Source organism: Osmerus mordax, chromosome 19 (assembly GCF_038355195.1).
Source record: "Osmerus mordax isolate fOsmMor3 chromosome 19, fOsmMor3.pri, whole genome shotgun sequence".
Taxonomy (NCBI): Eukaryota; Metazoa; Chordata; class Actinopteri; order Osmeriformes; family Osmeridae; genus Osmerus; species Osmerus mordax.
Window position 1 is genome coordinate 12,613,955 of NC_090068.1, and position 27,920 is coordinate 12,641,874.

At 46.0% G+C, this 27,920-nt stretch overlaps 5 protein-coding genes across 5 annotated transcripts; 4 read left to right on the plus strand and 1 right to left on the minus strand.

The window, feature by feature from the left end:
- The first annotated feature begins 7,718 nt into the window (after positions 1–7,718).
- LOC136963242 (neuronal acetylcholine receptor subunit alpha-10-like) lies at positions 7,719–9,647 on the plus strand. The gene is made up of 3 exons (XM_067257301.1): positions 7,719–7,995; positions 8,854–9,112; positions 9,449–9,647. The coding sequence occupies exons 1-3, from the start codon at positions 7,719–7,721 to the stop codon at positions 9,645–9,647; spliced, it is 735 nt and encodes a 244-aa protein (XP_067113402.1).
- Positions 9,648–13,110: 3,463 nt separating this feature from the next.
- On the plus strand, positions 13,111–14,489 carry LOC136962875 (olfactory receptor 5J3-like). The gene is made up of 3 exons (XM_067256773.1): positions 13,111–13,251; positions 13,532–14,194; positions 14,325–14,489. The coding sequence occupies exons 1-3, from the start codon at positions 13,111–13,113 to the stop codon at positions 14,487–14,489; spliced, it is 969 nt and encodes a 322-aa protein (XP_067112874.1).
- Positions 14,490–17,964: 3,475 nt separating this feature from the next.
- On the plus strand, positions 17,965–19,343 carry LOC136962876 (olfactory receptor 5J3-like). Its single transcript, XM_067256774.1, has 3 exons — positions 17,965–18,105; positions 18,386–19,048; positions 19,179–19,343. The coding sequence occupies exons 1-3, from the start codon at positions 17,965–17,967 to the stop codon at positions 19,341–19,343; spliced, it is 969 nt and encodes a 322-aa protein (XP_067112875.1).
- A 453-nt stretch (positions 19,344–19,796) lies between these two features.
- On the minus strand, positions 19,797–27,293 carry LOC136962877 (olfactory receptor 5B17-like). Its single transcript, XM_067256775.1, has 2 exons — positions 26,397–27,293; positions 19,797–19,829 (listed from the first exon to the last, which is right to left on the minus strand). The coding sequence occupies exons 1-2, from the start codon at positions 27,291–27,293 to the stop codon at positions 19,797–19,799; spliced, it is 930 nt and encodes a 309-aa protein (XP_067112876.1).
- LOC136963502 (olfactory receptor 5J3-like) lies at positions 22,813–24,187 on the plus strand. The gene is made up of 3 exons (XM_067257654.1): positions 22,813–22,953; positions 23,225–23,887; positions 24,023–24,187. The coding sequence occupies exons 1-3, from the start codon at positions 22,813–22,815 to the stop codon at positions 24,185–24,187; spliced, it is 969 nt and encodes a 322-aa protein (XP_067113755.1).
- Positions 27,294–27,920: the final 627 nt, after the last annotated feature.

The window sequence follows — 27,920 nt, forward strand, 5'->3', positions numbered from 1 at the left end:
TGTCATGTTTCTCTTTTAATTACCGCACCGACCTACCGGAGAAAACTGTTGGTTGGGGTATTGTTTTCGGATAGGCAACACTGTTCTGTTCAATTATTTAGCTTTCCCGGCCTTCCTCACCTATGCATAGTTAAATTATGTAGCCATAATGATGTGTCGCAGTAACTCATCCCTTGTTCCTGCCAAAAGCAAAAGATTATATTCGCACCTGTAATCGGGTGTTTACGCTCTCCCTATAACAGAACATGCCAATCACAACTACACTCCTTCCTGTTAAAACAGGATGGCATTTTGAGTGTCGGGTTTTGACAGTTTGCCTTCATATGGTATGCGTAGTGTGCGTGAACTCGTAGAGAGTGCGCGACTAGGCACATTGTGCGCCCTGCTCTTTGGCGCCACACGCGCTTACCCCTACCGTTACCGTTTCTACACTCCATTGACCGACTCGCATCAGCAGCACTGCATGCGTAGCTCTCAGCGCGGCGCGTTTCATCCCCTGATGCGGCAAACACTCCCGTAATCTCTCAGGGAAGAAAGTCTCCGGTTTACACGATGAAGCTATGGAACGTTATGGGTACATCGCTGTTTCTTCTCGGAATAAGTTTTCCTCCGGGTAAGTGCGTTTTGCTAGGCTGCTTGACTTGACGAGAAGTCAATAACTTCGGCAGCGTGCAATGCTGCTTGTAACTTACGAGACTGTTTAATTCAGGTTTAACGAAGTATACCTTTTTAAATCAGATATAGGCCTATGTTACTTTTGTGTTTTGACAAATCCTCCATTCTATTGTGTAACAGGCGGCGTCCACATTGTGTACTTGTGTTTTAACGGGGTGATGAGAACAGGCCCCTGCTGCAGTGATCTCGCTGAAACAGAGCTAGCTTGATTTACATTTAGTCATTTAGCAGACACTCTTATCCAGAGCGACTTACAGTAAGTACAGGGACATTCCTCCGAGGCAAGTGAAGAGCCTTGCCCAAGGACACAACGTAATTTCACAGCCAGGAATCGAACCGGCAACCTTCTGATTACTAGCCCGATTCCCTAACCGCTCAGCCACCTGACTCCCCTGGTTAGACGCATCTGTGTGCATGTATCTCCAAAAGCCTTTTCTGCTGTTTCTTCAAGATGCAAAAATGACTACCTGATAGCTGTTCTCATGGCAAGCTGTTCCACCATCTCTCCTCCACATCAACCCCTCCTAATCCCCACCATCTGGGGATCAGACACACAGTGTGTTCGGACAGAACCACGTTGGTTGAGGGAAAACACACAAACACGCACACGGAATCAGATTTCTTTCATGCAGGACATTTTGCAGTAGTTCATCTGGTCATCCATGTCACGTTAGACTGTCATCTTACACTGATGTTGTTATCGATGACCTCTGACCCTGGAGAGACTACAGGGGCTGAGAGGAAGACCAGGAAAAAACAGATGGGAGGAAGTGAGAGAGAAAGCAGAGAGGGAGGGAAACAGGTCAAGTCTAGTATAATTAATTTCTATAGCACCAGCTATATTGTTCATGTGGTTTTAATGGAGCACTAATGAACAGTCCCAGAGCCAAGATATGAGCTGATGTAAATAATCAGTTTTCACGTTTCTCTGAAGTAGGGAGAGAGGGAAAGGAGGCTGGGGTAACAGAGAGTGCTGTGTCGTTGTTTAAACATACCGACATCCCTCGGACTGTGAGAGAGGAAGAGAGATTGAGCAGTACATGTCAGACTGCAGAAGAGAGATTGAGCAGTACATGTCAGACTGCAGAAGAGAGATTGAGCAGTACATGTTAGACTGCAGAAGAGAGATTGAGCAGTACATGTCAGACTGCAGAAGAGAGATTGAGCAGTACATGTCAGACTGCAGAAGAGAGATTGAGCAGTACATGTTAGACTGCAGAAGAGAGATTGAGCAGTACATGTCAGACTGCAGAAGAGAGATTGAGCAGTACATGTTAGACTGCAGAAGAGAGATTGAGCAGTACATGTCAGACTGCAGAAGAGAGATTGAGCAGTACATGTCAGACTGCAGAAGAGAGATTGAGCAGTACATGTTAGACTGCAGAAGAGAGATTGAGCAGTACATGTTAGACTGCAGAAGAGAGATTGAGCAGTAAATTTCAGACTGCAAAAGAGAGATTGAGCAGTATATGTCAGACTGCAGAAGAGAGGTTGAGCAGTACATGTTAGACTGCAGAAGAGAGATTGAGCAGTACATGTTAGACTGCAGAAGAGAGATTGAGCAGTACATGTTAGAGTGCAGAAGAGAGATTGAGCAGTAAATTTCAGACTGCAGAAGAGAGATTGAGCAGTACATGTCAGACTGCAGAAGAGAGATTGAGCAGTACATGTCAGACTGCAGAAGAGAGGTTGAGCAGTACATGTCAGACTGCAGAAGAGAGGTTGAGCAGTACATGTCAGACTGCAGCTGCGGTTGGATTATGTCCATCATCAGACTGACAGACTACAAGGGTCATACTCTCGCCTGAATCACTATGGGATTGTCTGTTGTAATCCACACAGCCTTTACAATACCGCCCCCCTCCATCCCCTCCATGTATTTATTGAAACACACACTCTCTTACACACACACACACACACACAAATCCTTTAGCTGTCCACCTTGCGGTGTGTTTGGTAAACGGTGACATGTGTGAGTGTGACGGGAGTGTTCCCTCTTGTCCTTGGCAGCGGGGGGGGGGGGGGGGGGGGGGCAGTGAAAGCCAGCTGGCCCCTCCAGGACCATCAACCAGGCCTCTCCTCCAGATTAATGCTGAGGGGGAAAACGCTGACGACACACACCTTCATGCCCCTTCAGACACTCTAAACAACACGAGGGAAGCAGCTCTCAGGGAGAGTGTGGGGTTGAAGAACAGCAGCTCTAAGGGAGAGTGTGGGGTTGAAGAACAGCAGCTCTCAGGGAGAGTGTGGGGTTGAAGAACAGCAGCTCTCAGGGAGAGTGTGGGGTTGAAGAACAGCAGCTCTCAGGGAGAGTGTGGGGTTGAAGAACAGCAGCTCTAAGGGAGAGTGTGGGGTTGAAGAACAGCAGCTCTCAGGGAGAGTGTGGGGTTGAAGAACAGCAGCTCTCAGGGAGAGTGTGGGGTTGAAGAACAGCAGCTCTCAGGGAGAGTGTGGGGTTGAAGAACAGCAGCTCTAAGGGAGAGTGTGGGGTTGAAGAACAGCAGCTCTCAGGGAGAGTGTGGGGTTGAAGAACAGCAGCTCTCAGGGAGAGTGTGGGGTTGAAGAACAGCAGCTCTCAGGGAGAGTGTGGGGTTGAAGAACAGCAGCTCTCAGGGAGAGTGTGGGGTTGAAGAACAGCAGCTCTCAGGAAGAGTGTGGGGTTGAAGAACAGCAGCTCTCAGGGAGAGTGTGGGGTTGAAGAACAGCAGCTCTCAGGAAGAGTGTGGGGTTGAAGAACAGCAGCTCTCAGGGAGAGTGTGGGGTTGAAGAACAGCAGCTCTCAGGGAGAGTGTGAGGTTGAAGAACAGCAGCTCTCAGGGAGAGTGTGGGGTTGAAGAACAGCAGCTCTCAGGGAGAGTGTGGGGTTGAAGAACAGCAGCTCTCAGGGAGAGTGTGAGGTTGAAGAACAGCAGCTCTCATGGAGAGTGTGGGGTTGAAGAACAGCAGCTCTCAGGGAGAGTGTAGGGTTGAAGAACAGCAGCTCTCAGGGAGAGTGTGAGGTTGAAGAACAGCAGCTCTCAGGGAGAGTGTGAGGTTGAAGAACAGCAGCTCTCAGGGAGAGTGTGAGGTTGAAGAACAGCAGCTCTCAGGGAGAGTGTGGGGTTGAAGAACAGCAGCTCTCAGGGAGAGTGTGAGGTTGAAGAACAGCAGCTCTCAGGGAGAGTGTGGGGTTGAAGAACAGCAGCTCTCAGGGAGAGTGTGAGGTTGAAGAACAGCAGCTCTCAGGGAGAGTGTGAGGTTGAAGAACAGCAGCTCTCAGGGAGAGTGTGGGGTTGAAGAACAGCAGCTCTCAGGGAGAGTGTAGGGTTGAAGAACAGCAGCTCTCAGGGAGAGTGTGAGGTTGAAGAACAGCAGCTCTCAGGGAGAGTGTGGGGTTGAAGAACAGCAGCTCTCAGGGAGAGTGTAGGGTTGAAGAACAGCAGCTCTCAGGGAGAGTGTGAGGTTGAAGAACAGCAGCTCTCAGGGAGAGTGTGAGGTTGAAGAACAGCAGCTCTCAGGGAGAGTGTAGGGTTGAAGAACAGGGTTCAGAGTCACGGCTGGATAACAGCTTGATGGCTGCGGCACACTGGATTTGGACGAGGAAAATCGGTTGGGCGTGCACTTACTGACACTCACACACACACACACTGGCTCACACACACCTTAAGGGCTGTCGTTTGTCAGTTTTATATGTGCAGGTGTAAATCTTTCGGACTAATGCCTTGGTGTCTCAAGGCAGACCTGCTAAAAGGGATGCTACTGTTTTTCTCAGCCCACAGAGCGGGCGGGTGACAGAGTCATAAAGTAGACCAGATACACAGTATACCTTCCCAGGCCCCGGGATGGGAAGGTAAAATACCCTCACTTCCTTCATGTCCTTAACAGCAATTTACATGTGAGCTGCTAGTTGGGTTGAAACAAAGTTCTCGTAGACCTAAGGCTTTCCATCTCCTTCACTGTTCCTAATTACCTTTTATCTTATCGCTCTCTTTCTCTCACTGTCCTCCCTCTGCTAGCTCCCTTCTCTCTATTCTGTGCGTTTGATAATTACCTCCTGCTGTCTGTCCCTCTTCTGCGCTGCTAGTCTCCCTGGCACTCCTAGCCCTCCCCTTCTCCCTCCCTCCCGCACCAACTCTACCTCACCTCTGTCTGTCAGTCCCAGCGCACATCAGTCACTTTATCCCACGTATAGAGACAAAACTAGAACGCAAATTAAGATTACCGTTATCGAAAAATAAACGGTTAATTAGATCGAACGTTTCCGAGGCAACAAGGATAGTTTGCGTTCTCGTGGAGACGGAGGAGACTGAGAAGTCCAGGCGTGTGGATCTCACCGGGGGATTTTCCTCTCAGAGAGGACGTTGTCTGATTAGTTAACAGTTCAAGGTGAATTTTAGGTTAATTGAGCTGGGGCAATGTGTTTTTATTTTGTCTTTCTGTCGGGAATTTCGAATGGAGGTCAAAATCTGGAGCTGGAACTGTTGAATGGAGACAAACATTGTGTATGATAAGACGAGGGGTGATTTATGTGTTGCCAATTTATTTTTATTTTTATCGGTATCTATTTCTCTCTACTCTACTCCATCTATCTGTGTCTCTCTCTCTCTCTTCACTCTCATCCCTTTCTCTCTCCTCTCTCCCTGGCAGTTTGCTTGGGTGCTCACGGGAGATATGCTCAGAAGCTTTTGACTGATCTGTTTTCCAACTACACTAACGCTCTCCGCCCAGTGGAAGACACGGACCACATCATTAATGTCACCCTGCAGATCACCCTCTCGCAGATCATCGACATGGTAACAACACATTTTATTTTTGTATTTTATTACACGACCCCAAAAAGTTGCGTTGACGGTTTTTTTTTTTTTACTTTTTTTTTTTTACTTTTTTCTTTTCGAAAATGTTTTTGGAGAATATTTAATCAACCTTTAAAAACGTATTTTCGAAAATATTTTTTTCAACCTTTCGAAAAAAAAAGAAAAAAAAATCCATATTCACTTTGTTTCTAAAAGATTTATTCAACCTTTCCAAACTTTCTTTTCAAAAGTTTTTTTCAAAAGTTTTTTTCAAAAAATGTTCAACCTTTCTAAACTTTTTCAAGTATCAAGTACTAATCAATGATGCAAACGTGTATCTTCCCGTGTTTGTGGGGTGGCAGGATGAAAGGAACCAGATCCTGACCACATACCTGTGGATCCGTCAGGTGTGGACAGACGCCTACCTGAAGTGGAAGAAGGAGGACTATGATGGACTCGATACCATCCGCATACCTAGTAGTTATGTCTGGAGGCCAGATATAGTCTTATACAACAGGTAGGTCTGGCTGCTAGTGGGATTCATCACTGCACTGGTTGGATATTTGCATCATCTTCCTCCTCATCCTCGACCTCTTCCGTGTTTCAATGGGAACAGCTGGACACTCCCAGGAGAGGGGGGGGGGGGGGGGTCTCCCAGGGGTTTCCCAGGCAACCGGTTGTGCGCTCTGGTTGCTTGTCACACTGATCGAGGACGGAGGGTCATCGTTGTCCAGGGCGACGGTGTCACCAGCAGTCGACCCCCCAGCTCAGCTCCGATGTTCAGATGGAAAAGCTTAGCGATTACTGCTCTCAGCTGACCTAGAATGATCCGAAATGTCTGAACATTTTGGATTTTGTTATCCTGTTACAAAAGGCTCTTCTGTAGAAGCATCTGAGCAGGTGTGTGCGTGTGTGTGCCGTCTTAATTCTGTGGCTGGGTTGTGTACCTGAGAGTAATCATTGCACTGAGTATAAATCTCCATCAGTCATGGGGTCTACAGTAGTGTTGTGACTGGGTTATGAGGAGTGAAGGCAGTCTTGGGTCTACAGTAGTGTTGTGACTGGGTTATGAGAGGTGAAGACAGTCTTGGGGTCTACAGTAGTGTTGTGACTGGGTTATGAGAGGTGAAGACAGTCTTGGGGTCTACAGTAGTGTTGTGACTGGGTTATGAGAGGTGAAGACAGTCTTGGGGTCTACAGTAGTGTTGTGACTGGGTTATGAGGAGTGAAGGCAGTCTTGGGGTCTACAGTAGTGTTGTGACTGGGTTATGAGTGAAGGCAGTCTTGGCCCAGATGATTCCTCTTCTGCCTGTGTGATGAGCAACTGCGGCGCCCTGCCAGAGCTGTGGAGGACCAGATCACTCCTCCTGTTCCCTGGCCTCTTCTCTCCATCACCTCATGTAGAGACTCTTTCGGCTGTGTCGCTGTCCTGCCCTTCAGCTTCTCCCTCGCTACTCTCACATCCCATAATATGCTAGTCTGCTCTCAGCCACTTCTCAACATTCTCTTCTCAATTAGGTTTCCCGGAAAAGTTCATGAACCTGTCTGCCCCACTCCTTTCTCCTGTCGCTGCCGCTCGACATCCCTCCTCCGTCCTTCCCTCTCCGTACCCCCACCCCCCGTCCCCTACGCCCACCCCGCCCACCCCCCTTTCCCCCTCCTCAGTGCCGATGACCAGTTCTCCAGCTCCATGGAGACCAACGTGGTGATCAGCAGTGAGGGCCAGGTCATGTGGGACCAGCCGGCCATCAGTAAGAGCTCCTGCTCCGTGGACGTCTCCTTCTTCCCCTTCGACTCCCAGCAGTGCCGGCTCACCTTCGGCTCCTGGACGCACAACGGCAACCAGATGGACCTGGTCAACGCCCTGGACAGCGCCGACCTGGCCGACTTTGTCCCCAACGTGGAATGGGAGGTCAGAGGTCGTGTCTGGGTCGATGGAAAGATAGTGAAACTTTGTATTATGAGATTGGGTGCAGCTCAGTGGTAGAGCATGGGGATTGGTATAGCTCATACAATTAGTCATTTAGCAGACGCTCTTATCCAGAGCAACTTACAGTAAGTACAGAGACATTCCCCCCGAGGCAAGTAGAGTGAAGTGCCTTGCCCAAGGACACAATGTCATTTGGCACGGCCGTGAATCGAACCAACAACCTTCTGAGTATGGCTCTCACAGATTTGAAGAACTCTCTTGGACACCTCCCTTCATCTCTGGATGTCCTGACCTCACCTGCCTCCCCCCCACCCCCTCCCCTCTCCCTGCAGGTTCTGGGCATGCCGGCGAAGAAAAACGTGATCCTGTACGGGTGCTGCTCCGACCCCTACCCTGACATCACCTACACGCTGCACCTGAAGAGACGGGCCTCCTTCTACATCTTCAACCTGCTGATCCCCTGCATGATGATCTCCTTCCTGGCCCCGCTGGGCTTCTACCTGCCGGCCGACTCCGGGGAGAAGGTGTCGCTGGGTGTCACCGTGCTGCTGGCTCTCACCGTGTTCCAGCTGCTGGTGGCCGAGAGCATGCCCCCCTCCGAGAGCGTCCCGCTCATAGGTGAGGGGGGGCGGTGTGGAGTGAAGGTAGCCAGACATGGGTAGTGGGGCTGGGTGTGACCAGGCCTCTTGAAAGGTGTGACCAGGCCTCATGACAGGTGACAGGTGTGACCAGGCCTCAGGACAAGTGACAGGTGTGACCAGGCCTCATGACAAGTGACAGGTGAAGGTCATGTTCTTTTATTTGGCCGTTTGAAAGTCTTCAGCTTCAACACTAAGTGAGACTGGCAGGCTAGAGCTCCTGTGGGAACCCTGAACATCTCTCTCTCCTCCCTCCAGTTGAAGCCAGTCGATGTGTAAATATTTGATCAGCCTTACTCAGCACAGCATCTCCAGCACCATAGGCCTCCTGCTGTATCACTGTTGCACAGCCAGGCCACACAAGAGATTTCTATCCACTATGCAAAAGGATTCAAGGCTTTATAAATATTGAATAAACAGTGAAATACATCCCAGTAAATAACAGCAAGGCATCATACAGGACGCTGGGTATTATGTTAAACAGAAACTCATATGTGGATGGCAGTCCATCTGCTGTCGGTGTCTGTGTGTCTGGCGTCGAGCCCAACTGTAAATCCTCAGAGTGTTGAGGGATAATAGTGATGTGATAGTGAGGAGACCAGCTGATCGATAACACCTGTCTGCTTGATTTACTGTGCCGCAATCACGACTCCAATAACCAATACCCTGTCTTTTCTCAGGAGCAGGTGAAGCTTGTCTGTTAAAGTTTACACACAGTCTTTCAGTCGGTTTTAAAGATCCTACGATTTCTGCACCCCTTTCCCCTTCTCCTCCCCCTTCTCCTCCCCCTTCTCCTCCTCCTCCTCCCCCTCCTCCTCCCCCTCCTCCTCCTCCTCAGGGAAGTACTACATTGCCACCATGACCATGATCACGGCCTCCACAGCGCTCACCATCTTCATCATGAACATCCACCACTGTGGCCCCGAGGCCCGGCCCGTCCCAGAGTGGGCGCGCCGCTTCATCCTTCACCACCTGGCGCGGATCTGCTTCGTCTACGAGGTTGGAGAGAACTGCCTGAGCACCGGGCCCAGGAAGAGGGCCCAGACGGAGGCCGCACCCCCGCCCGACCCCACTCCGCCCAGGGGAACCAGCTGGGACATCAACGGCCAGGCCTGGGGGGGCCAGGGGGGAAGAGGAGGGGAGGAGGGGGGAGGGGAAGGGTTGAAGACACAGGATGAGAAAGAGGGGTTGAGGCAGAGGGGCGAGAAAGGGACTCTCCCCCATTCAGGCTACAGCGACTGGAGAGAGGACCTGTTTGTGAGTATAGACCATGGTGAGGAGGAGGGGGCTGGGGGAGGAGGGGGAGGGGGGAGAGGGGGAGGAGGAGAGGTAGGGGGCTGGGGGGGAGCTTCCGGAGGCCCAGAGAGAGGGAGGGATGCTGCAGGGTGTGGGGTGTCGGGGGCAGGGGAGAGGAGGAGGGATGTGGTGCTGAGGGCCCAGTGTGTGTGTCAGCACCCCGCCTTGCGCAGGAACGTGGAGTACATAGCCAACTGCTACCACGACCAGCGGGCCACGCAGAGACGCATCGGAGAGTGGAGGAAGGTGGCCAAGGTGCTGGACCGCATGTTTATGTGGCTCTTCTTCATCATGGTCTTCCTCATGAGCCTGCTCATCATGGGAAAGGCCATCTGAGGAGGAGGGAGCAGGCATAGTTGCCCTTAACCGCTGACCCAGGGTCAGATGTTGTGTCATCTCCAGGCACTGAGACTGGGACTAAGATCTGCGTGATCTGATCCCAGGTCTGTGCATAAGGACAACGACCACAACCTTTTCGGTAAACTCTGCTGACCAAACGCAGTCATGGTTACGGAGCAGTTTGAATTTAGTGACCAGTGAGAGGACTTTGGTCCTTTGGACTTTTGGTGACCTGTGAAATAGAGCCAAAACAATCCTTCTGGCCATATATGCACAAGTACAGTACACTTTCACACACAACCCCAATAAACACACACGTTTGTATTGATATTGTTGTGGAGACTCACAACAGTCCCCCGCAAAAAAATCCTTAATAAACATAAACGTAAATAAACATAAACATAAACTAATAGCTAATAACTAGCTTGCTATTCACTACGGGACTTTGGTTAATAGTTGAACCACTCCTCCCCCCCAAACACTCACACACACAATCACATTTAAAGTCTAATGACACACACACACAATCACATTTAAAGTGTAATGACACACACACAATCACATTTAAAGTGTAATGACACACACACAATCACATTTAAAGTGTAATGACACACACACAATGACACACACACAATCACATTTAAAGTGTCACGAGAGCAGTTTTTCTGTCATGTTTTATAGGTTTTGTACTGCTCTTTGTCATTTTATACAGTTATGTAATCATCTCCACTGGACTGTATCATTGAACAAGTGTACTTTTTAGGGAACTCCTGACCCTGCGAGCCACAGCATGAGAACCACGACACTGCAGAGTTCGCCTGTTAGTGCTCACATGCACTAACACAGCCAACAACTGGGCCATGCATAAGATTGATCGGCCTTGTGTTAACCATTTGTCTTGTAATACGTCTAAAACGTATCCAAAATGTATGTTGCGTATGTGCCACACCAATAAATGTAATTCAATATTTCATACTTAATTTTTTTATTTTAATTATTTTATTTGTTACACTTTTAACAGGGTTTGGGCTTCACCGTGGAAGAATATAATTAAATAAAAGTATTCCGACCTTGCAGATTCTGAGGACATGAAGCAATCCAATAGCCTCTTCACATCATTAGTTCTGTCTCTGAGAATGAATTGAAAAAGCAATTGAACGACTGAGATTTAAACCCAGTTCCCTGGTGCTGAGTAATCTGTTCCCCACACACACACACACACACTAACAGTCCCACTAATCCTCAAGTCCATCTTTCCCAAAAAGAGGACTAATACAGCATCAGATTGCAGGAGGGAAGTTTAGAAAGCCTTTATAAAGCTGGCTTCCTTTCCACATTCCCATGCCTGTAGTCTGCACCAATACAACACCAGTGCTCTATTACATAACACTCTTAGGCACTACAAGATGACTACAACATTGACACATTTCATTGTAAAACCGTCTCTTAACATGTCAGAGATATAAGACGCACTAGCAACAATTGATTAGTACCATTTTTATTTTACTGTTTTGTTATTATCTTCCTGTGATCTAACAAGCCTCCAAATGCATCAACAGTTTCTCCCTGAAGATGTGTAATAGGACTGTTTAACTTTAACTACTTTACTAATTAGAGTGTAAGTGTGTGTGTTTGTGTGGAGGGGTGGGTGGGTGGAGTTCATAATGAGTCCTAAGGGTCGGTTTGTTTGTAAGTAAGTAAGACTTTATTTATATAGCACTTTTCATACAAGAATTGCAGCTCAAAGTGCTTTACATAAAATCAACAAAAACAATAATACAAGTGTTGATCTAAAACGTTTAACCAAACTAGCCACACTCTATCTGCGGTCTCTCGAATCCATCTTAGATCCGAGCTGCCACTTGCAGTTTCTAATACATGCTCGGGGCTCGCAACCAACATCCTAATTACAACCTTTTTCACAATAACACCTCACAGCAAGGACTACGCTAACCTGCTCTAACGTTTTTAACATGCAGTGTGGTTGACAAAGCGTTCCCTAACATGTCGGGGTCGCACAGTCACAAAGTGCTGTGTTTCTACATGAGTAAGTGGGTTTCTGACTGGGTTATGTCTGTGCTATACAAGCACGGGTTTGCGTGTGTGTGCGTCTGTGTTGATAGTGCTGTAGGTGTTGGGCGTAATGGCTCATCATGTGAGATGAACACCTCGGGGATCCAGCCTGCAGTCTCTGAAGTGATAGGTTAATAGGACAGTTTCAACATAAACACTCTTTACTGCCTAATTAAAAACCCATTACAGATCACAGGCCGCTCATGACCCGTCTAGCGCACACACACACACACATCCGCAAACACACACACATCCGCAAACACTTAGAATAAACACAGAGTCATCCTAATGAGCTCGCCTCCACTTCACACTCCCTCTAAGCTTTCCCAATTAGCAGTAAAATGCATTTGAGGCCTACTGAGGTCTATTGAGGTTCATATCTGCTCTAACGAAGCCCGACACCTGCTCTTCTCAAAGACAACAGCTGCCTCTGGATTCTGTCCAAGTGGCTGTCCAGCACCTTTGATGAATCTCATGATGAATCATACCCTGGTGGCTTTGAGAAGTCGTTGGCCCTGTAAGTGCTCTTCATTTTCGCACCTTTATTGAAAAAGGGTTTTTTAGTCATTCAGACACTGTTGAAGGGAGAAACTTGACCTTGAAGACTCCTCTGAGTTTCTGCTGACTCTGTCAGTGTGCTGGACAGAGTCAGACCGCTGGGAAATCCACCGACTACCTCAGCTCTAATCTGATGAGCCAGAACCACCACCACCCCATAGTCTCACGTCTGTCAGTTTGTTAACTCACTCTTGTGTCTGTCTGTCTGTCTAGCTGTCTGTCTGTCGATCTATCTGTCTCTCTGTCCATCACACCTGTTTTTAAAATGTTTTACGATGTGACATGTTCGCTTAAGCAGGCTCAAAATATTAAAATGATATCACTCACTCGTGTACAAACACGCATATCATCACAACACCAATCCCAAATCACAATTTAACTGTAGATTCATGTTTTCATAATTATCATCTTTAATGATGATGTTAATCCAGACGGAGTTAATTTGTAAGAAGTCATTACGAACTCAACAACATCCCCTGCAAAAAAATGGGTTGGTCTAAAAAGACCAATAGCTACCTGACTTCCCTTTAAATGTGCGTCGCTGAGACACAACATCTGAGCTCTCACAGAGAGTATACAGCACACTGCCAAGGAAGATATTTCATTTTTCTCAGGTCTCATCCACACACACATACCACAAACACTTACACACACCATACACACACACCATCCACACCCATACACATACCACACACACACACACACAGACATACAGTAAGAATATACCTGTGTCTATGTGGCTTAGCGTGTGATTGAAACGTTTTGTCTTTGAATCTATTAACCTTCGTTTTCTTCTCCCTTCCTCAAGTTTGTGTGTGATCCTGGAGGCATGAACAGCACCCAGGTCCCGGTCGCTTTCTTCATCATCCAGGGTCTGGACAGTCTGGGAGACATACAGACCGCCCTGTTTGTCATCTTCCTGGTGGCCTACATCATCATCCTCGGTGGCAACAGCATGATCATCTTCCTGGTACGCACACAGAAGATTATATATTTATGAACCAGATATTGCTAAGAAGCTTTGACACAGACAGATGTTTGACATTTTAGTCTGTTTTTACTAGAGTCTGTTTTTTCCTATCCTAACAAGTGTGTGTTTTTCTGCCTCAATAATTTATGGAAAGGAGAAAATAATGTATTTACAGTACAATGTACATACTGTTTTGATGTTGACATTAATCCAGGGCCTCTGGGTTGAATATTACGTGTCGTTCTGGGTACACATCTCAATTTCTGTCCTGTCTTCCTAGGTGCGGACCGACCCTAAACTCAACTCCCCCATGTACTTCTTCCTGCACAACCTGTCCTTCGTGGACATGGTCTACGCCTCCGTAACCTTCCCCAGCTTGCTGTCGGGGTTCCTGACTGAAAATAAAACCACCTCAGTCCCCGCCTGCTTCCTGCAGATGTACTTCTACATTCAGATGGGCGTGACCGGCCGCGCTCTGTTGACCGTCATGGCGTACGACCGCTACGTGGCGATCTGCGACCCCCTGCGCTACACCGCCACCATGACGGGCACCGTACGCATCCTCCTCGTCCTCGGGGCGTGGACGTTTGCTGCCGGCTGCACCCTTCCCGCTGTGACCATGGCAACCCAGAGGTTCTATTGCGGTCCCAACGTGGTGTTCCACTTGTGGTGCGACCCATCGTCCGTCCGGGTGCTGGTGTGTGGGAACACGAGTGTGGACAGCCTTGTGTCTCTGAGTTCGGCCCTGGTGGCTCTGATCGGGACTGGGGTGCTCATCCTCGCGTCTTACGTCCTGATCGGAGTGGCGGTGGCCAGGATGGCGGCCGCTCAGCGATGGAAGGCGTTCACCACCTGTGCTGCTCACCTGACGGTGGTGATCATCTCCTACATAACAGCCTTCTTCGTTTACATCTCCTACCGCGTGGGGAACTTGTCACCAGAGGTGGGTGACTTCCAGTCGGGCCTCTTGGCTGCACGTGAACAGCCCCTGGCCAACAGGATTGGTTTGTGGTGTGAGTTTTTGAGTGTGTCTGTTTCCAGGCTGCATATTGACACCTGTGTTGATGTTGTAGGTGCGAATGATTGTGGCCATGAGTTACTCAGCTCTGACGCCTTTACTGAACCCCATCATCTACAGCCTGAGGAACAAAGAGCTGAGAGATGCTGGCAGGAAATCCTTGTGCAGACTCAGAACTGTCACACCGAAGACCATCAAAACTGTCAACACCCTCTCCTGACTGATAGGACAGCTTGTTGTCTTAACCCCCAAAACATTCCTTATTGACCAAACAGCCACAACCTAACCTGGCTTCACCCAACCACAGTATGTTTGGTATTGTTGAACAATTCTTCCTAGCTGAAACTGAATCGTATGTTTTGTGTCTCACATCATGAAGGGAACTTACTCTTAGCCATTTAGGGATCAAATTCATTCTGTCTTCTGTCTTATTATCATGCCCAGCAGATGTCAGTGTTGCATTAATAATATGAAAGTCTTGATTTTGAGACGTTTTTGTTCATGTATGTCAGACAGTGATTTTGTTAGCAGAAACACCATTTTGTACACTGTCGAGCAGTTTGATTCAATTGTGTGGATGATATGGTTGCAAATCACTGCAGCTGACATGTTTCCAGACACCTGTCCTGAGCTCTGTTATCTTCATCAATAAGGTGATAAAACTGAAATAAGCCATGATTTAAGCTTTCTGCTCTGTTTAGAAACTTGTTTCGAAATAAAATGATGGATGACGGTAATGTTAAGCTGTATACATTTTTTATAAAGTAGTAATATGTTGAAGGAGTGTGTTGGGGGGAACTGCCCCTCTAGAAAGGACCATTGTGAACTCCTATTGAGGTATGTAGCCCCCCTGGGCCAGTTACCCCAGTACACAAAAATAATAAAACGTGTTTCAAAAACCTTTCATGAATTTGCAAGATAATTTGTAGCCAGTTAATTACACAAATCTACAAATATATACCAATTTCTCTACAGCATTTGCTGCTTGATGATTGGGACACTTTGTTTTGAAACACAATTTATTGGATCTCCTTACAAAATGTATACAAATAGTTAATCGTGTGAACTCTCACTTTTCATATTATATAACTTATACAATGTAAAACACACACATAAATACATCAGACCGTGCATAGTTACAGTACAAAATCGTAATATTTAAATGTTCTACTAGAGGAGGATTGTTCGTTGTTACTATAAGCATGTTTTTTCGTAGTGGTCCGATATCGTTAAAAGTATTATGAAATTAAATTCAGTTTTATAAATAAACTTCTTGGGAGTGCTGCATCACCACACTAAGTATTTTGCATATCTGCTCCATCCCTGTCTCCCATGCTCAACACAAGACTCAACACATTTCATACTGAGATTTAAACCGAGTTCCCTGGTGCTGAGTAATCTGTTCCACACACACACACGTGCACACACACGCACGTGCACACACACACACACACACACACACACTAACAGTCCCACTAATCCTCAAGTCCATCTTTCCCAAAAAGAGGACTAATACAGCATCAGATTGCAGGAGGGAAGTTTAGAAAGCCTTTATAAAGCTGGCTTCCTTTCCACATTCCCATGCCTGTAGTCTGCACCAATACAACACCAGTGCTCTATTACATAACACTCTTAGGCACTACAAGATGACTACAACATTGACACATTTCATTGTAAAACCGTCTCTTAACATGTCAGAGATATAAGACGCACTAGCAACAATTAGGGAGTCAGATGGCTGAGTGGTGAGGGAGTCAGGCTAGTAATCTGAAGGTTACCAGTTAGATTCCCAGCCGTGCCAAATGACGTTGTGTCCTTGGGCAAGGCACTTCACCCTACTTGCTTCGGGGGGAATGTCCCTGTACTTACTGTAAGTCGCTCTGTATAAGAGCGTCTGCTAAATGACTAAATGTAAAATGTAACAATTGATTAGTACCATTTTTATTTTACTGTTTTGTTATTATCTTCCTGTGATCTAACAAGCCTCCAAATGCATCAACAGTTTCTCCCTGAAGATGTGTAATAGGACTGTTTAACTTTAACTACTTTACTAATTAGAGTTTAAGTGTGTGTGTTTGTGTGGAGGGGTGGGTGGAGTTCATAATGAGTCCTAAGGGTCGGTTTGTTTGGGCCCAACAAACATCCTAATTACAACCTTTTTCACAATAACACCTCACAGCAAGGACTACGCTAACCTGCTCTAACGTTTTTAACATGCAGTGTGGTTGACAAAGCGTTCCCTAACATGTCGGGGTCGCACAGTCACAAAGTGCTGTGTTTCTACATGAGTAAGTGGGTTTCTGAATGGGTTATGTCTGTGCTATACAAGCACGGGTTTGCGTGTGTGTGCGTCTGTGTTGATAGTGCTGTAGGTGTTGGGCGTAATGGCTCATCATGTGAGACGAACACCTCGGGGATCCAGCCTGCAGTCTCTGAAGTGATAGGTTAATAGGACAGTTTCAACATAAACACTCTTTACTGCCTAATTAAAAACCCATTACAGATCACAGGCCGCTCATGACCCGTCTAGCGCACACACACACACACATCCGCAAACACACACACATCCGCAAACACTTAGAATAAACAGAGTCATCCTAATGAGCTCGCCTCCATTTCACACTCCCTCTAAGCTTTCCCAATTAGCAGTAAAATGGATTTGAGGCCTACTGAGGTCTATTGAGGTTCATATCTGCTCTAACGAAGCCCGACACCTGCTCTTCTCAAAGACAACAGCTGCCTCTGGATTCTGTCCAAGTGGCTGTCCAGCACCTTTGATGAATCTCATGATGAATCATACCCTGGTGGCTTTGAGAAGTCGTTGGCCCTGTAAGTGCTCTTCATTTTCGCACCTTTATTGAAAAAGGGTTTTTTAGTCATTCAGACACTGTTGAAGGGAGAAACTTGACCTTGAAGACTCCTCTGAGTTTCTGCTGACTCTGTCAGTGTGCTGGACAGAGTCAGACCGCTGGGAAACCCACCAATTACCTCAGCTCTAATCTGATGAGCCAGAACCACCACCACCCCATAGTCTCACGTCTGTCAGTTTGTTAACTCACTCGTGTCTGTCTGTCTGTCGATCTATCTGTTTCTCTCTCCATCACACCTGTTTTTAAAATGTTTTACAATGTGACATGTTCGCTTAAGCAGGCTCAAAATATTCAAATGAAATATCACTCACTCATGTACAAACACGCATATCATCACAACACCAATCCCAAAACACAATTTAACTGTAGATTGATGTTTTCATAATTATCATCTTTAAGGATGATGTTAATCCAGACGGAGTTAATTTGTAAGAAGTCATTACGAACTCAACAACATCCCCTGCAGAAAAATGGGTTGGTCTAAAAAGACCGATAGCTACCTGACTTCCCTTTAAATGTGCGTCGCTGGGACACAACATCTGAGCTCTCACAGAGAGTATACAGCACACTGCCAAGGAAGATATTTCATTTTTCTCAGGTATCATCCACACACACATACCACAAACACTTACACACCATACACACACACCATCCACACCCATACACATACCACACACTTACACACACATACACACACACACAGACATACAGTAAGAATATACCTGTGTCTATGTGGCTTAGCGTGTGATTGAAACGTTTTGTCTTTGAATCTATTAACCTTCGTTTTCTTCTCCCTTCCTCAAGTTTGTGTGTGATCCTGGAGGCATGAACAGCACCCAGGTCCCGGTCGCTTTCTTCATCATCCAGGGTCTGGACAGTCTGGGAGACATACAGACCGCCCTGTTTGTCATCTTCCTGGTGGCCTACATCATCATCCTCGGTGGCAACAGCATGATCATCTTCCTGGTACGCACACAGAAGATTATATATTTATGAACCAGATATTGCTAAGAAGCTTTGACACAGACAGATGTTTGAGATTTTAGTCTGTTTTTACTAGAGTCTGTATTCGCTATCTAAACAAATGTTTTTTTTTCTGCCTTCAATAATTTATGGAAAGGAGAAAATAATGTATTTACAGTACAATGTACACACTGTTTTGATGTTGATATTAATCCAGGGCCTCTGGGTTGAATATTACGCGTCGTTCTGGGTACACATCTCAATTTCTGTCCTGTCTTCCTAGGTGCGGACCGACCCTAAACTCAACTCCCCCATGTACTTCTTCCTGCACAACCTGTCCTTCGTGGACATGGTCTACACCTCCATAACCTTCCCCAGCTTGCTGTCGGGGTTCCTGACTGAAAATAAAACCACCTCAGTCCCCGCCTGCTTCCTGCAGATGTACTTCTACATTCAGATGGGCGTGACCGGCCGCGCTCTGTTGACCGTCATGGCGTACGACCGCTACGTGGCGATCTGCGACCCCCTGCGCTACACCGCCACCATGACGGGCACCGTACGCGTCCTCCTCGTCCTCGGGGCGTGGACGTTTGCTGCCGGCTGCACCCTTCCCGCTGTGACCATGGCAACCCAGAGGTTCTACTGCGGTCCCAACGTAGTGTTCCACTTGTGGTGCGACCCGTCGTCCGTCCGGGTGCTGGTGTGTGGGAACACGAGTGTGGACAGCCTTGTGTCTCTGAGTTCGGCCCTGGTGGCTCTGATCGGGACTGGGGTGCTCATCCTCGCGTCTTACGTCCTGATCGGAGTGGCGGTGGCCAGGATGGCGGCCGCTCAGCGATGGAAGGCGTTCACCACCTGTGCTGCTCACCTGACGGTGGTGCTCCTCTCCTACATCACAGCCTTCTTTGTCTACATCTCCTACCGCGTGGGGAACTTCTCACCAGAGGTGGGTGACTTCCAGTCGGGCCTTGTGGCTGCACGGAAACAGTCCCTGGCCAACAGGATTGGTTTGAGGTGTGAGTTTTTTTGTGTGTCTGTTTCCAGGCTGCATATTGACACCTGTGTTGATTTTGTAGGTGCGAATGATTGTGGCCATGATTTACTCAGCTCTGACGCCTTTCCTGAACCCCATCATCTACAGCCTGAGGAACAAAGAGCTGAGAGATGCTGTCAGGAGATCCTTGTGCAGACTCAGAACTGTCACACCGAAGAGCATCAGAACTGTCAACACCCTCTCCTGACTGACAGGACAGCTTGTTGTCTTAACCCCCAAAACATTCCTTATTGACCAAACAGCCACAACCTAACCTGGCTTCACCCAACCACAGTATGTTTGGTATTGTTGAACAATTCTTCCTGGCTGAAACTGAATTGTATGTTTTGTGTCTCGGAGGGAACCAACTCTTATTCATTCTGTCTTCTGTCTTATTATCATGCCCAGCAGATGTCAGTGTTGCATCAATAATATGAAAGTCTTGATTTTGAGATGTTTTTGGCCATGTATGTCAGACAGTGATTTTGGTAGTACCAGACACACCATTTTGTATAAACTGTCGAGCAGTTTGATTCAATTGTGTGGATGATATTGTTACAAATCACTGCAGCTGACATGTTTCCAGACACCTGTCCTGAGCTCTGTTATCTTCATCAATAAGCTGCTAATACAACTGAAAGAAGCCATGATTTACAGACAGCTATGTCTGTTTAGAAACTTGTTTCGAAATAAAATGATGGATGACGGTAATGTTAAGCTGTATACATTTTTTATAAAGTAGTAATATGTTGAAGGAGTGTGTTGGGGGGAACTGCCCCTCTAGAAAGGACCATTGTGAACTCCTATTGAGGTATGTAGCCCCCCTGGGCCAGTTACCCCAGTACACAAAAATAATAAAACGTGTTTCAAAAACCTTTCATGAATTTGCAAGATAATTTGTAGCCAGTTAATTACACAAATCTACAAATATATACCAATTTCTCTACAGCATTTGCTGCTTGATGATTGGGACACTTTGTTTTGAAACACAATTTATTGGATCTCCTTACAAAATGTATACAAATAGTTAATCGTGTGAACTCTCACTTTTCATATTATATAACTTATACAATGTAAAACACACACATAAATACATCAGACCGTGCATAGTTACAGTACAAAATCGTAATATTTAAATGTTCTACTAGAGGAGGATTGTTCGTTGTTACTATAAGCATGTTTTTTCGTAGTGGTCCGATATCGTTAAAAGTATTATGAAATTAAATTCAGTTTTATAAATAAACTTCTTGGGAGTGCTGCATCACCACACTAAGTATTTTGCATATCTGCTCCATCCCTGTCTCCCATGCTCAACACAAGACTCAACACATTTCATACTGAGATTTAAACCGAGTTCCCTGGTGCTGAGTAATCTGTTCCACACACACACACACGTGCACACACACGCACACACACACACACACACACACACACACACACACACACACACACTAACAGTCCCACTAATCCTCAAGTCCATCTTTCCCAAAAAGAGGACTAATACAGCATCAGATTGCAGGAGGGAAGTTTAGAAAGCCTTTATAAAGCTGGCTTCCTTTCCACATTCCCATGCCTGTAGTCTGCACCAATACAACACCAGTGCTCTATTACATAACACTCTTAGGCACTACAAGATGACTACAACATTGACACATTTCATTGTAAAACCGTCTCTTAACATGTCAGAGATATAAGACGCACTAGCAACAATTGATTAGTACCATTTTTATTTTACTGTTTTGTTATTATCTTCCTGTGATCTAACAAGCCTCCAAATGCATCAACAGTTTCTCCCTGAAGATGTGTAATAGGACTGTTTAACTTTAACTACTTTACTAATTAGAGTGTAAGTGTGTGTGTTTGTGTGGAGGGGTGGGTGGGTGGAGTTCATAATGAGTCCTAAGGGTCGGTTTGTTTGTAAGTAAGTAAGTAAGACTTTATTTATATAGCACTTTTCATACAAGAATTGCAGCTCAAAGTGCTTTACATAAAATCAACAAAAACAATAATACAAGTGTTGATCTAAAACGTTTAACCAAACTAGCCGCACTCTATCTGCGGTCTCTCGAATCTATCTTAGATCCGAGCTGCCACTTGCAGTTTCTAATACATGCTCGGGGCTCGCAACCAACATCCTAATTACAACCTTTTTCACAATAACACCTCACAGCAAGGACTACGCTAACCTGCTCTAACGTTTTTAACATGCAGTGTGGTTGACAAAGCGTTCCCTAACATGTCGGGGTCGCACAGTCACAAAGTGCTGTGTTTCTACATGAGTAAGTGGGTTTCTGAATGGGTTATGTCTGTGCTATACAAGCACGGGTTTGCGTGTGTGTGCGTCTGTGTTGATAGTGCTGTAGGTGTTGGGCGTAATGGCTCATCATGTGAGACGAACACCTCGGGGATCCAGCCTGCAGTCTCTGAAGTGATAGGTTAATAGGACAGTTTCAACATAAACACTCTTTACTGCCTAATTAAAAACCCATTACAGATCACAGGCCGCTCATGACCCGTCTAGCGCACACACACACACACATCCGCAAACACACACACATCCGCAAACACTTAGAATAAACAGAGTCATCCTAATGAGCTCGCCTCCATTTCACACTCCCTCTAAGCTTTCCCAATTAGCAGTAAAATGGATTTGAGGCCTACTGAGGTCTATTGAGGTTCATATCTGCTCTAACGAAGCCCGACACCTGCTCTTCTCAAAGACAACAGCTGCCTCTGGATTCTGTCCAAGTGGCTGTCCAGCACCTTTGATGAATCTCATGATGAATCATACCCTGGTGGCTTTGAGAAGTCGTTGGCCCTGTAAGTGCTCTTCATTTTCGCACCTTTATTGAAAAAGGGTTTTTAGTCATTCAGACACTCTTAAAGGGAGAAACTTGACCTTGAAGACTCCTCTGAGTTTCTGCTGACTCTGTCAGTGTGCTGGACAGAGTCAGACCGCTGGGAAATCCACCGACTACCTCAGCTCTAATCTGATGAGCCAGAACCACCACCACCCCATAGTCTCACGTCTGTCAGTTTGTTAACTCACTCGTGTCTGTCTGTCTGTCTGTCGATCTATCTGTTTCTCTCTCCATCACACCTGTTTTTAAAATGTTTTACAATGTGACATGTTCGCTTAACCAAGCTCAAAATATTAAAATGAAATATACCTCACTCGTGTACAAACACGCATATCATCACAACACCAATCCCAAAACACAATTTAACTGTAGATTTATGTTTTCATAATTATCATCTTTAAGGATGATGTTAATCCAGACGGAGTTAATTTGTAAGAAGTCATTACGAACTCAACAACATCCCCTGCAAAAAAATGGGTTGGTCTAAAAAGACCAATAGCTACCTGACTTCCCTTTAAATGTGCATCGCTGAGACACAACATCTGAGCTCTCACAGAGAGTATACAGCACACTGCCAAGGAAGATATTTCATTTTTCTCAGGTCTCATCCAAACACACATACCACAAACACTTACACACACCATACACACACACCATCCACACCCATACACATACCACACACTTACACACACATACATACAGTAAGAATATACCTGTGTCTATGTGGCTTAGCGTGTGATTGAAACATTTTGTCTTTGAATCCATTAACCTTCGTTTTCTTCTCCCTTCCTCAAGTTTGTGTGTGATCCTGGAGGCATGAACAGCACCCAGGTCCCAGTCGCTTTCTTCATCATCCAGGGTCTGGACAGTCTGGGAGACATACAGACCGCCCTGTTTGTCATCTTCCTGGTGGCCTACATCATCATCCTCGGTGGCAACAGCATGATCATCTTCCTGGTACGCACACAGAAGATTATATATTTATGAACCAGATATTGCTAAGAAGCTTTGACACAGACAGATGTTTGACATTTTAGTCTGTTTTTACAAGAGTCTGTTTTTACTATCCAAACAAGTGTGTTTTTTTCTGCCTCAATCATTTATGGAAAGGAGAAAACGATGTATTTACAGTACAATGTACACACTGTTTTGATGTTGACATTAATCCAGGGCCTCTGGGTCGAATATTACGTGTCGTTCTGGGTACACATCTCAAATGTCTCCCTAGGTGCGGACCGACCCTAAACTCAACTCCCCCATGTACTTCTTCCTGCACAACCTGTCCTTCGTGGACATGGTCTACACCTCCGTAACCATCCCCAGCTTGCTGTCGGGGTTCCTGACTGAAAATAAAACCATCACTGTCCCCGCCTGCTTCCTGCAGATGTACTTCTTCATTCAGATGGCCGTGACCGGCCGCGCTCTGTTGACCGTCATGGCGTACGACCGCTACGTGGCGGTCTGCGACCCCCTGCGCTACACCGCCACCATGACGGGCACCGTACGCGTCCTCCTCGTCCTCGGGGCGTGGACGTTTGGCGCCCTCTGCACCCTCCCCGCTGTGACCATGGCGACCCAGAGGTTCTACTGCGGTCCCAACGTGGTGTTCCACTTGTGGTGCGACCCGTCGTCCGTCCGGGTGCTGGTGTGTGGGAACACGAGTGTGGACAGCCTTGTGTCTCTGAGTTCGGCCCTGGTAGCTCTGATCGGGACTGGGGTGCTCATCCTCGCGTCTTACGTCCTGATCGGAGTGGCGGTGGCCAGGATGGCGGCCGCTCAGCGATGGAAGGCGTTCACCACCTGTGCTGCTCACCTGACGGTGGTGTTCCTCTCCTACGGCTCCGCCTCCTTCGTTTACATCTCCTACCGCGTGGGGAACTTCTCACCAGAGGTGGGTGACATATTGTCCAGTCGGGCCTCTTGGCTGCACGTGAACAGCCCCTGGCCAACAGGATTGGTTTGTGGTGTGAGTTTTTGAGTGTGTCTGTTTCCAGGCTGCATATTGACACCTGTGTTGATGTTGTAGGTGCGAATCATTGTGGCTATGATTTACTCAGCTCTGACGCCTTTACTGAACCCCATCATCTACAGCCTGAGGAACAAAGAGCTGAGAGATGCTGGCAGGAAATCCTTGTGCAGACTCAGAACTGTCACACCGAAGATCATCAGAACTGTCAACACCCTCTCCTGACTGACAGGACAGCTTGTTGTCTTAACCCCCAAAACATTCCTTATTGACCCAACAGCCACAACCTAACCTGGCTTCACCCAACCACAGTATGTTTGGTATTGTTGAACAATTCTTCCTGGCTGAAACTGAATCGTATGTTTTGTATCTCACATCATGAAGGGAACTTACTCTTAGCCATTTAGGGATCAGATTTATTGTGTCTTCTGTCTTATTATCATGCCCAGCAGATGTCAGTGTTGCATCAATAATATGAAAGTCTTGATTTTGAGACGTTTTTGTTCATGTATGTCAGACAGTGATTTTGTTAGCAGAAACACCATTTTGTACACTGTCGAGCAGTTTGATTCAATTGTGTGGATGATATGGTTGCAAATCACTGCAGCTGACATGTTTCCAGACACCTGTCCTGAGCTCTGTTATCTTCATCAATAAGGTGATAAAACTGAAATAAGCCATGATTTAAGCTTTCTGCAGACATACCTATTTTGCATGTTAATGTATGAAGAGATGCAGAAAACTATTTGACAACAATAATGTTAAATGTAACTGGCCCCTCTAACAGTACTGTACAACTGGCCCCAGCTTGCCCTTGTACAATAAAACATGTTAAAGTACCAGCCTATCGCTTTTTTCCGACCTTGCTCTGTTCCAACGGTTTCCTGTCGCCATGGTTTCCTGTCGCCATGGTTTGCTTAATTAGTGTATCTGGCACAGTGTAGACTGCCGAATACACAGCAATATTTTCTGAACTCTAACAATTTAGAATTTGTTCCTCTAGCATGTGGATGATTTGCTGGTATAACGTGTTCTTAAAGTTAACGTGTTCTTAAAAGTTACAGTATAATTACATGTACATTACATTTACATTACATCTATTCATTTAGCAGACGCTTTTATCCAAAGCGACTTCCAAGAGAGAGCTTTACAAAGTGCATAGGTCACTGATCATAACAACAAGATAGCCACAAAAACATTGCGAGTAGCCAAAACATGAAGCACACATTGTGAACAACCAAAGTAAGTGCCAAAGGGAAGAACCATAAGAGCATGTATTTAAACAAGTTACAATTAAACAACATGAACCGCTATAAGTGCAAGTGTACCTGTGGAAAAAGCAAGCAACAATAATAAAAACAATATATCACAGCGAGTACAAAAATTTAAATCAGTTACTGTACCACTATGTACGTTTAGTGAGAATTACAAGGTAGGCCTAATAGCATTTTTTTTTTTTAGCTGTGCTACAGTAGTGCTAATCACGTTAGATTGTTACTCTCTATTGTCAGTTTGTCGACCGTGTGTAATGGAACAAATAGTTTGGCTAATCTTTAATTCAGGTAGCCCTATGTGTCAGTCTCCTCTCTTTGAGCTGACAGTAGGTGGTGCAAGAGCGGCATACTGCAAGTTCCCGTAAACCCTACCAGTACAACCATGTTTGAGGTGAGGTTACAAATACTGGATGAAACACATAGGGCCTACAATGAAAACAATCACAAACACATTTTTTACAGGCCTATGTTCATTTATATTTGCTATTAATTAATTTATTATGGTTACAATTGACACCATATCATGCCATAACATAGGCTACAGAAAACACATTAAATCAAATAATAGCCTAGCTCATCAGAGGTAATAGAAGACGTTTACATTGATTTATTATTTTGCGTTTTGTGAATTGAAATATATAAAAATATTCTTAACTGACAATTTGGCGCCCCAATTAAATCCACGCTCTCAATCTCCCTGTCTAGCCCCCCTGGGCCAGTTACCCCAGTGCGCTAAAATATAGTTTGTACAGTATAAAACACAATCATAAATACATCTGACCATGTATAGTTACAGTACACAATATGAATATTTAAATGTTCTACTAGAGGAGGATTGTTCATTGTTACTATAGGCATGTTTTCCGTAGTGGTCTGATATCATTAAAAGTATTATGAATTAAATTCAGTTTTATAAATGAACTTCTTGGGAGTGCTGCATCATCACACTAAGCATATCTGCTCCATCCCTGACTCCCAAGCTCAACACAAGACTCAACACATATCATACATCACATACCTTGAATTCCTCTAAATTACATTCTTTTTTTTCTCATTCATTTTTTATTTCCATATCAAAGATATACAACCAAACACATCATCTAAATTACATTCTAATCATCTCAGTGACACTTTATTTTGTGAATTATGCTGTAGATTTTCTGTCGGATTTCTTTGGTCTGCAGTCCGTAGATGATAGGGTTGAGTCCAGGCGGAACCACGTGGAACATGATGGCTGACAACTTCCTGTGATCCGACCACTGAGGAAAGCGGTGCAGGAAGACGATAGTGAAGCCACTTACTAGCATGAGTATGTAGACTGCGAGGTGTGTGGTGCAGGTCTGCAGGGCACGGCTGTTCAGCACCCTGTTCTTGCTCATCACACACACAATGGCGATCCTTAGGTAAGTTAGAGTCACGCTACCTATAGACGATCCCAGAAGCAGGACTGTGAAAGCAAGCCCGTAGATGTTGTTGATGGAGACGTCCTCACAGGAGAGCTTGAACAGAGAAGCGTTGTCACAGAAAGGGTTCAGGATAACTCTCCTGCATCGTGACAAGCGGATGGTAAGCCCTAGGAGAATCCCTACCAGGAGGAAGGCCACCCCCCAGGCAAACACAGTCAGCTTGACTACCATCCTGGTGCTCATGATGGTGGTGTAGCGTAGGGGGTTGCAGATGGCCACATACCTGTCAAAGGCCATGATCATCAGTATGGTGTGAGAGGTGGTGCCATAAACATGGGCACAAAATGCTTCAAAAACACACTGAACGTAGCTGATAGACCGCTCTGAACTTGCTACAAACATGTCACTCAGCAAGTGAGGCACAATGCCAGTTGCCCCTAGAGCATCATTTAGAGGCAGGTTGCAGAACAGAATGTACATGGGGTGGTGCAGGCTCCTCTCTGTGCAAATCAGCACCATGAGGCCAATGTTGGACACCATGGTGAGGATGTAGACAAGGAGGAGGAGGATGAAGGCTGGATAAGAGGACTGGTTTGTGACCAACAACCCCTCCAGCAGTAGAACATGTTCACTATACGTCTGGTTCTCCATTTGGGCTCCACGCTACCTGGTAGGAAAGTATAGGGATAAGACCATCATAGTATTTAGGAACAATTCATCTCTTGATATTCTTTCACAATAACAACATAATATGTATACATTTCATGACAGTACATGCAGAAATAAATAGAGATTTCCCAATTCACAATCTCGTACAGTCTTATTGACTGAGAGAGAAGTTCTTTAAGCTGCCCCACAGCTCCTCCCAGCTAAAATCAGACTCTAGATCGCAGAACCTTTTATTTGATCAAATGTTATCAGCTCCTCAGGGGTGTATCACATGACCTCTGTCACTGCCCTCTGTCACTGCCCTCTGTCACTGCCCTCTGACGTGCCACAATTTACCAGGTAACAATGTCTTGGTTTTCACAAACAATCTTTTCTCATTACTTTTCTTACACTAAATTAATTACTTTAAGGTGTATTGGTCTATTATTAGGTGTGCTTGCTCTCAGCAATGCACAATGTTATCTCACGTATTTACATTTATTCATTTAGCAGATGCTTTTATACAAAGCGACTTCCAAGAGAGCTTTAAAAAAAGTGCATAGGTCAATGATCACAAACAACGAGATAGCCCCAAAAACATTGCGGGTAGCCAAAGCATTAAGCATATAT

Coding starts and splice junctions, on each gene's coding strand:
- LOC136963242 (XM_067257301.1), top strand. CDS start 7,719: ATGCCGGCGAAGAAAAACGTGATCCTGTACGGGTGCTGCTCCGACCCC. Junction 7,996..8,853: donor CGAGAGCGTCCCGCTCATAG/GTGAGGGGGGGC, acceptor CCTCCTCCTCAG/GGAAGTACTACATTGCCACC. Junction 9,113..9,448: donor CCCAGGGGAACCAGCTGGGA/CATCAACGGCCA, acceptor TGTGGTGCTGAG/GGCCCAGTGTGTGTGTCAGC.
- LOC136962875 (XM_067256773.1), top strand. CDS start 13,111: ATGAACAGCACCCAGGTCCCGGTCGCTTTCTTCATCATCCAGGGTCTG. Junction 13,252..13,531: donor ACAGCATGATCATCTTCCTG/GTACGCACACAG, acceptor CTGTCTTCCTAG/GTGCGGACCGACCCTAAACT. Junction 14,195..14,324: donor TGGGGAACTTGTCACCAGAG/GTGGGTGACTTC, acceptor TTGATGTTGTAG/GTGCGAATGATTGTGGCCAT.
- LOC136962876 (XM_067256774.1), top strand. CDS start 17,965: ATGAACAGCACCCAGGTCCCGGTCGCTTTCTTCATCATCCAGGGTCTG. Junction 18,106..18,385: donor ACAGCATGATCATCTTCCTG/GTACGCACACAG, acceptor CTGTCTTCCTAG/GTGCGGACCGACCCTAAACT. Junction 19,049..19,178: donor TGGGGAACTTCTCACCAGAG/GTGGGTGACTTC, acceptor TTGATTTTGTAG/GTGCGAATGATTGTGGCCAT.
- LOC136963502 (XM_067257654.1), top strand. CDS start 22,813: ATGAACAGCACCCAGGTCCCAGTCGCTTTCTTCATCATCCAGGGTCTG. Junction 22,954..23,224: donor ACAGCATGATCATCTTCCTG/GTACGCACACAG, acceptor ATGTCTCCCTAG/GTGCGGACCGACCCTAAACT. Junction 23,888..24,022: donor TGGGGAACTTCTCACCAGAG/GTGGGTGACATA, acceptor TTGATGTTGTAG/GTGCGAATCATTGTGGCTAT.
- LOC136962877 (XM_067256775.1), bottom strand. CDS start 27,293: ATGGAGAACCAGACGTATAGTGAACATGTTCTACTGCTGGAGGGGTTG. Junction 19,830..26,396: donor AGACCAAAGAAATCCGACAG/AAAATCTACAGC, acceptor GTCATCCATCAT/TTTATTTCGAAACAAGTTTC.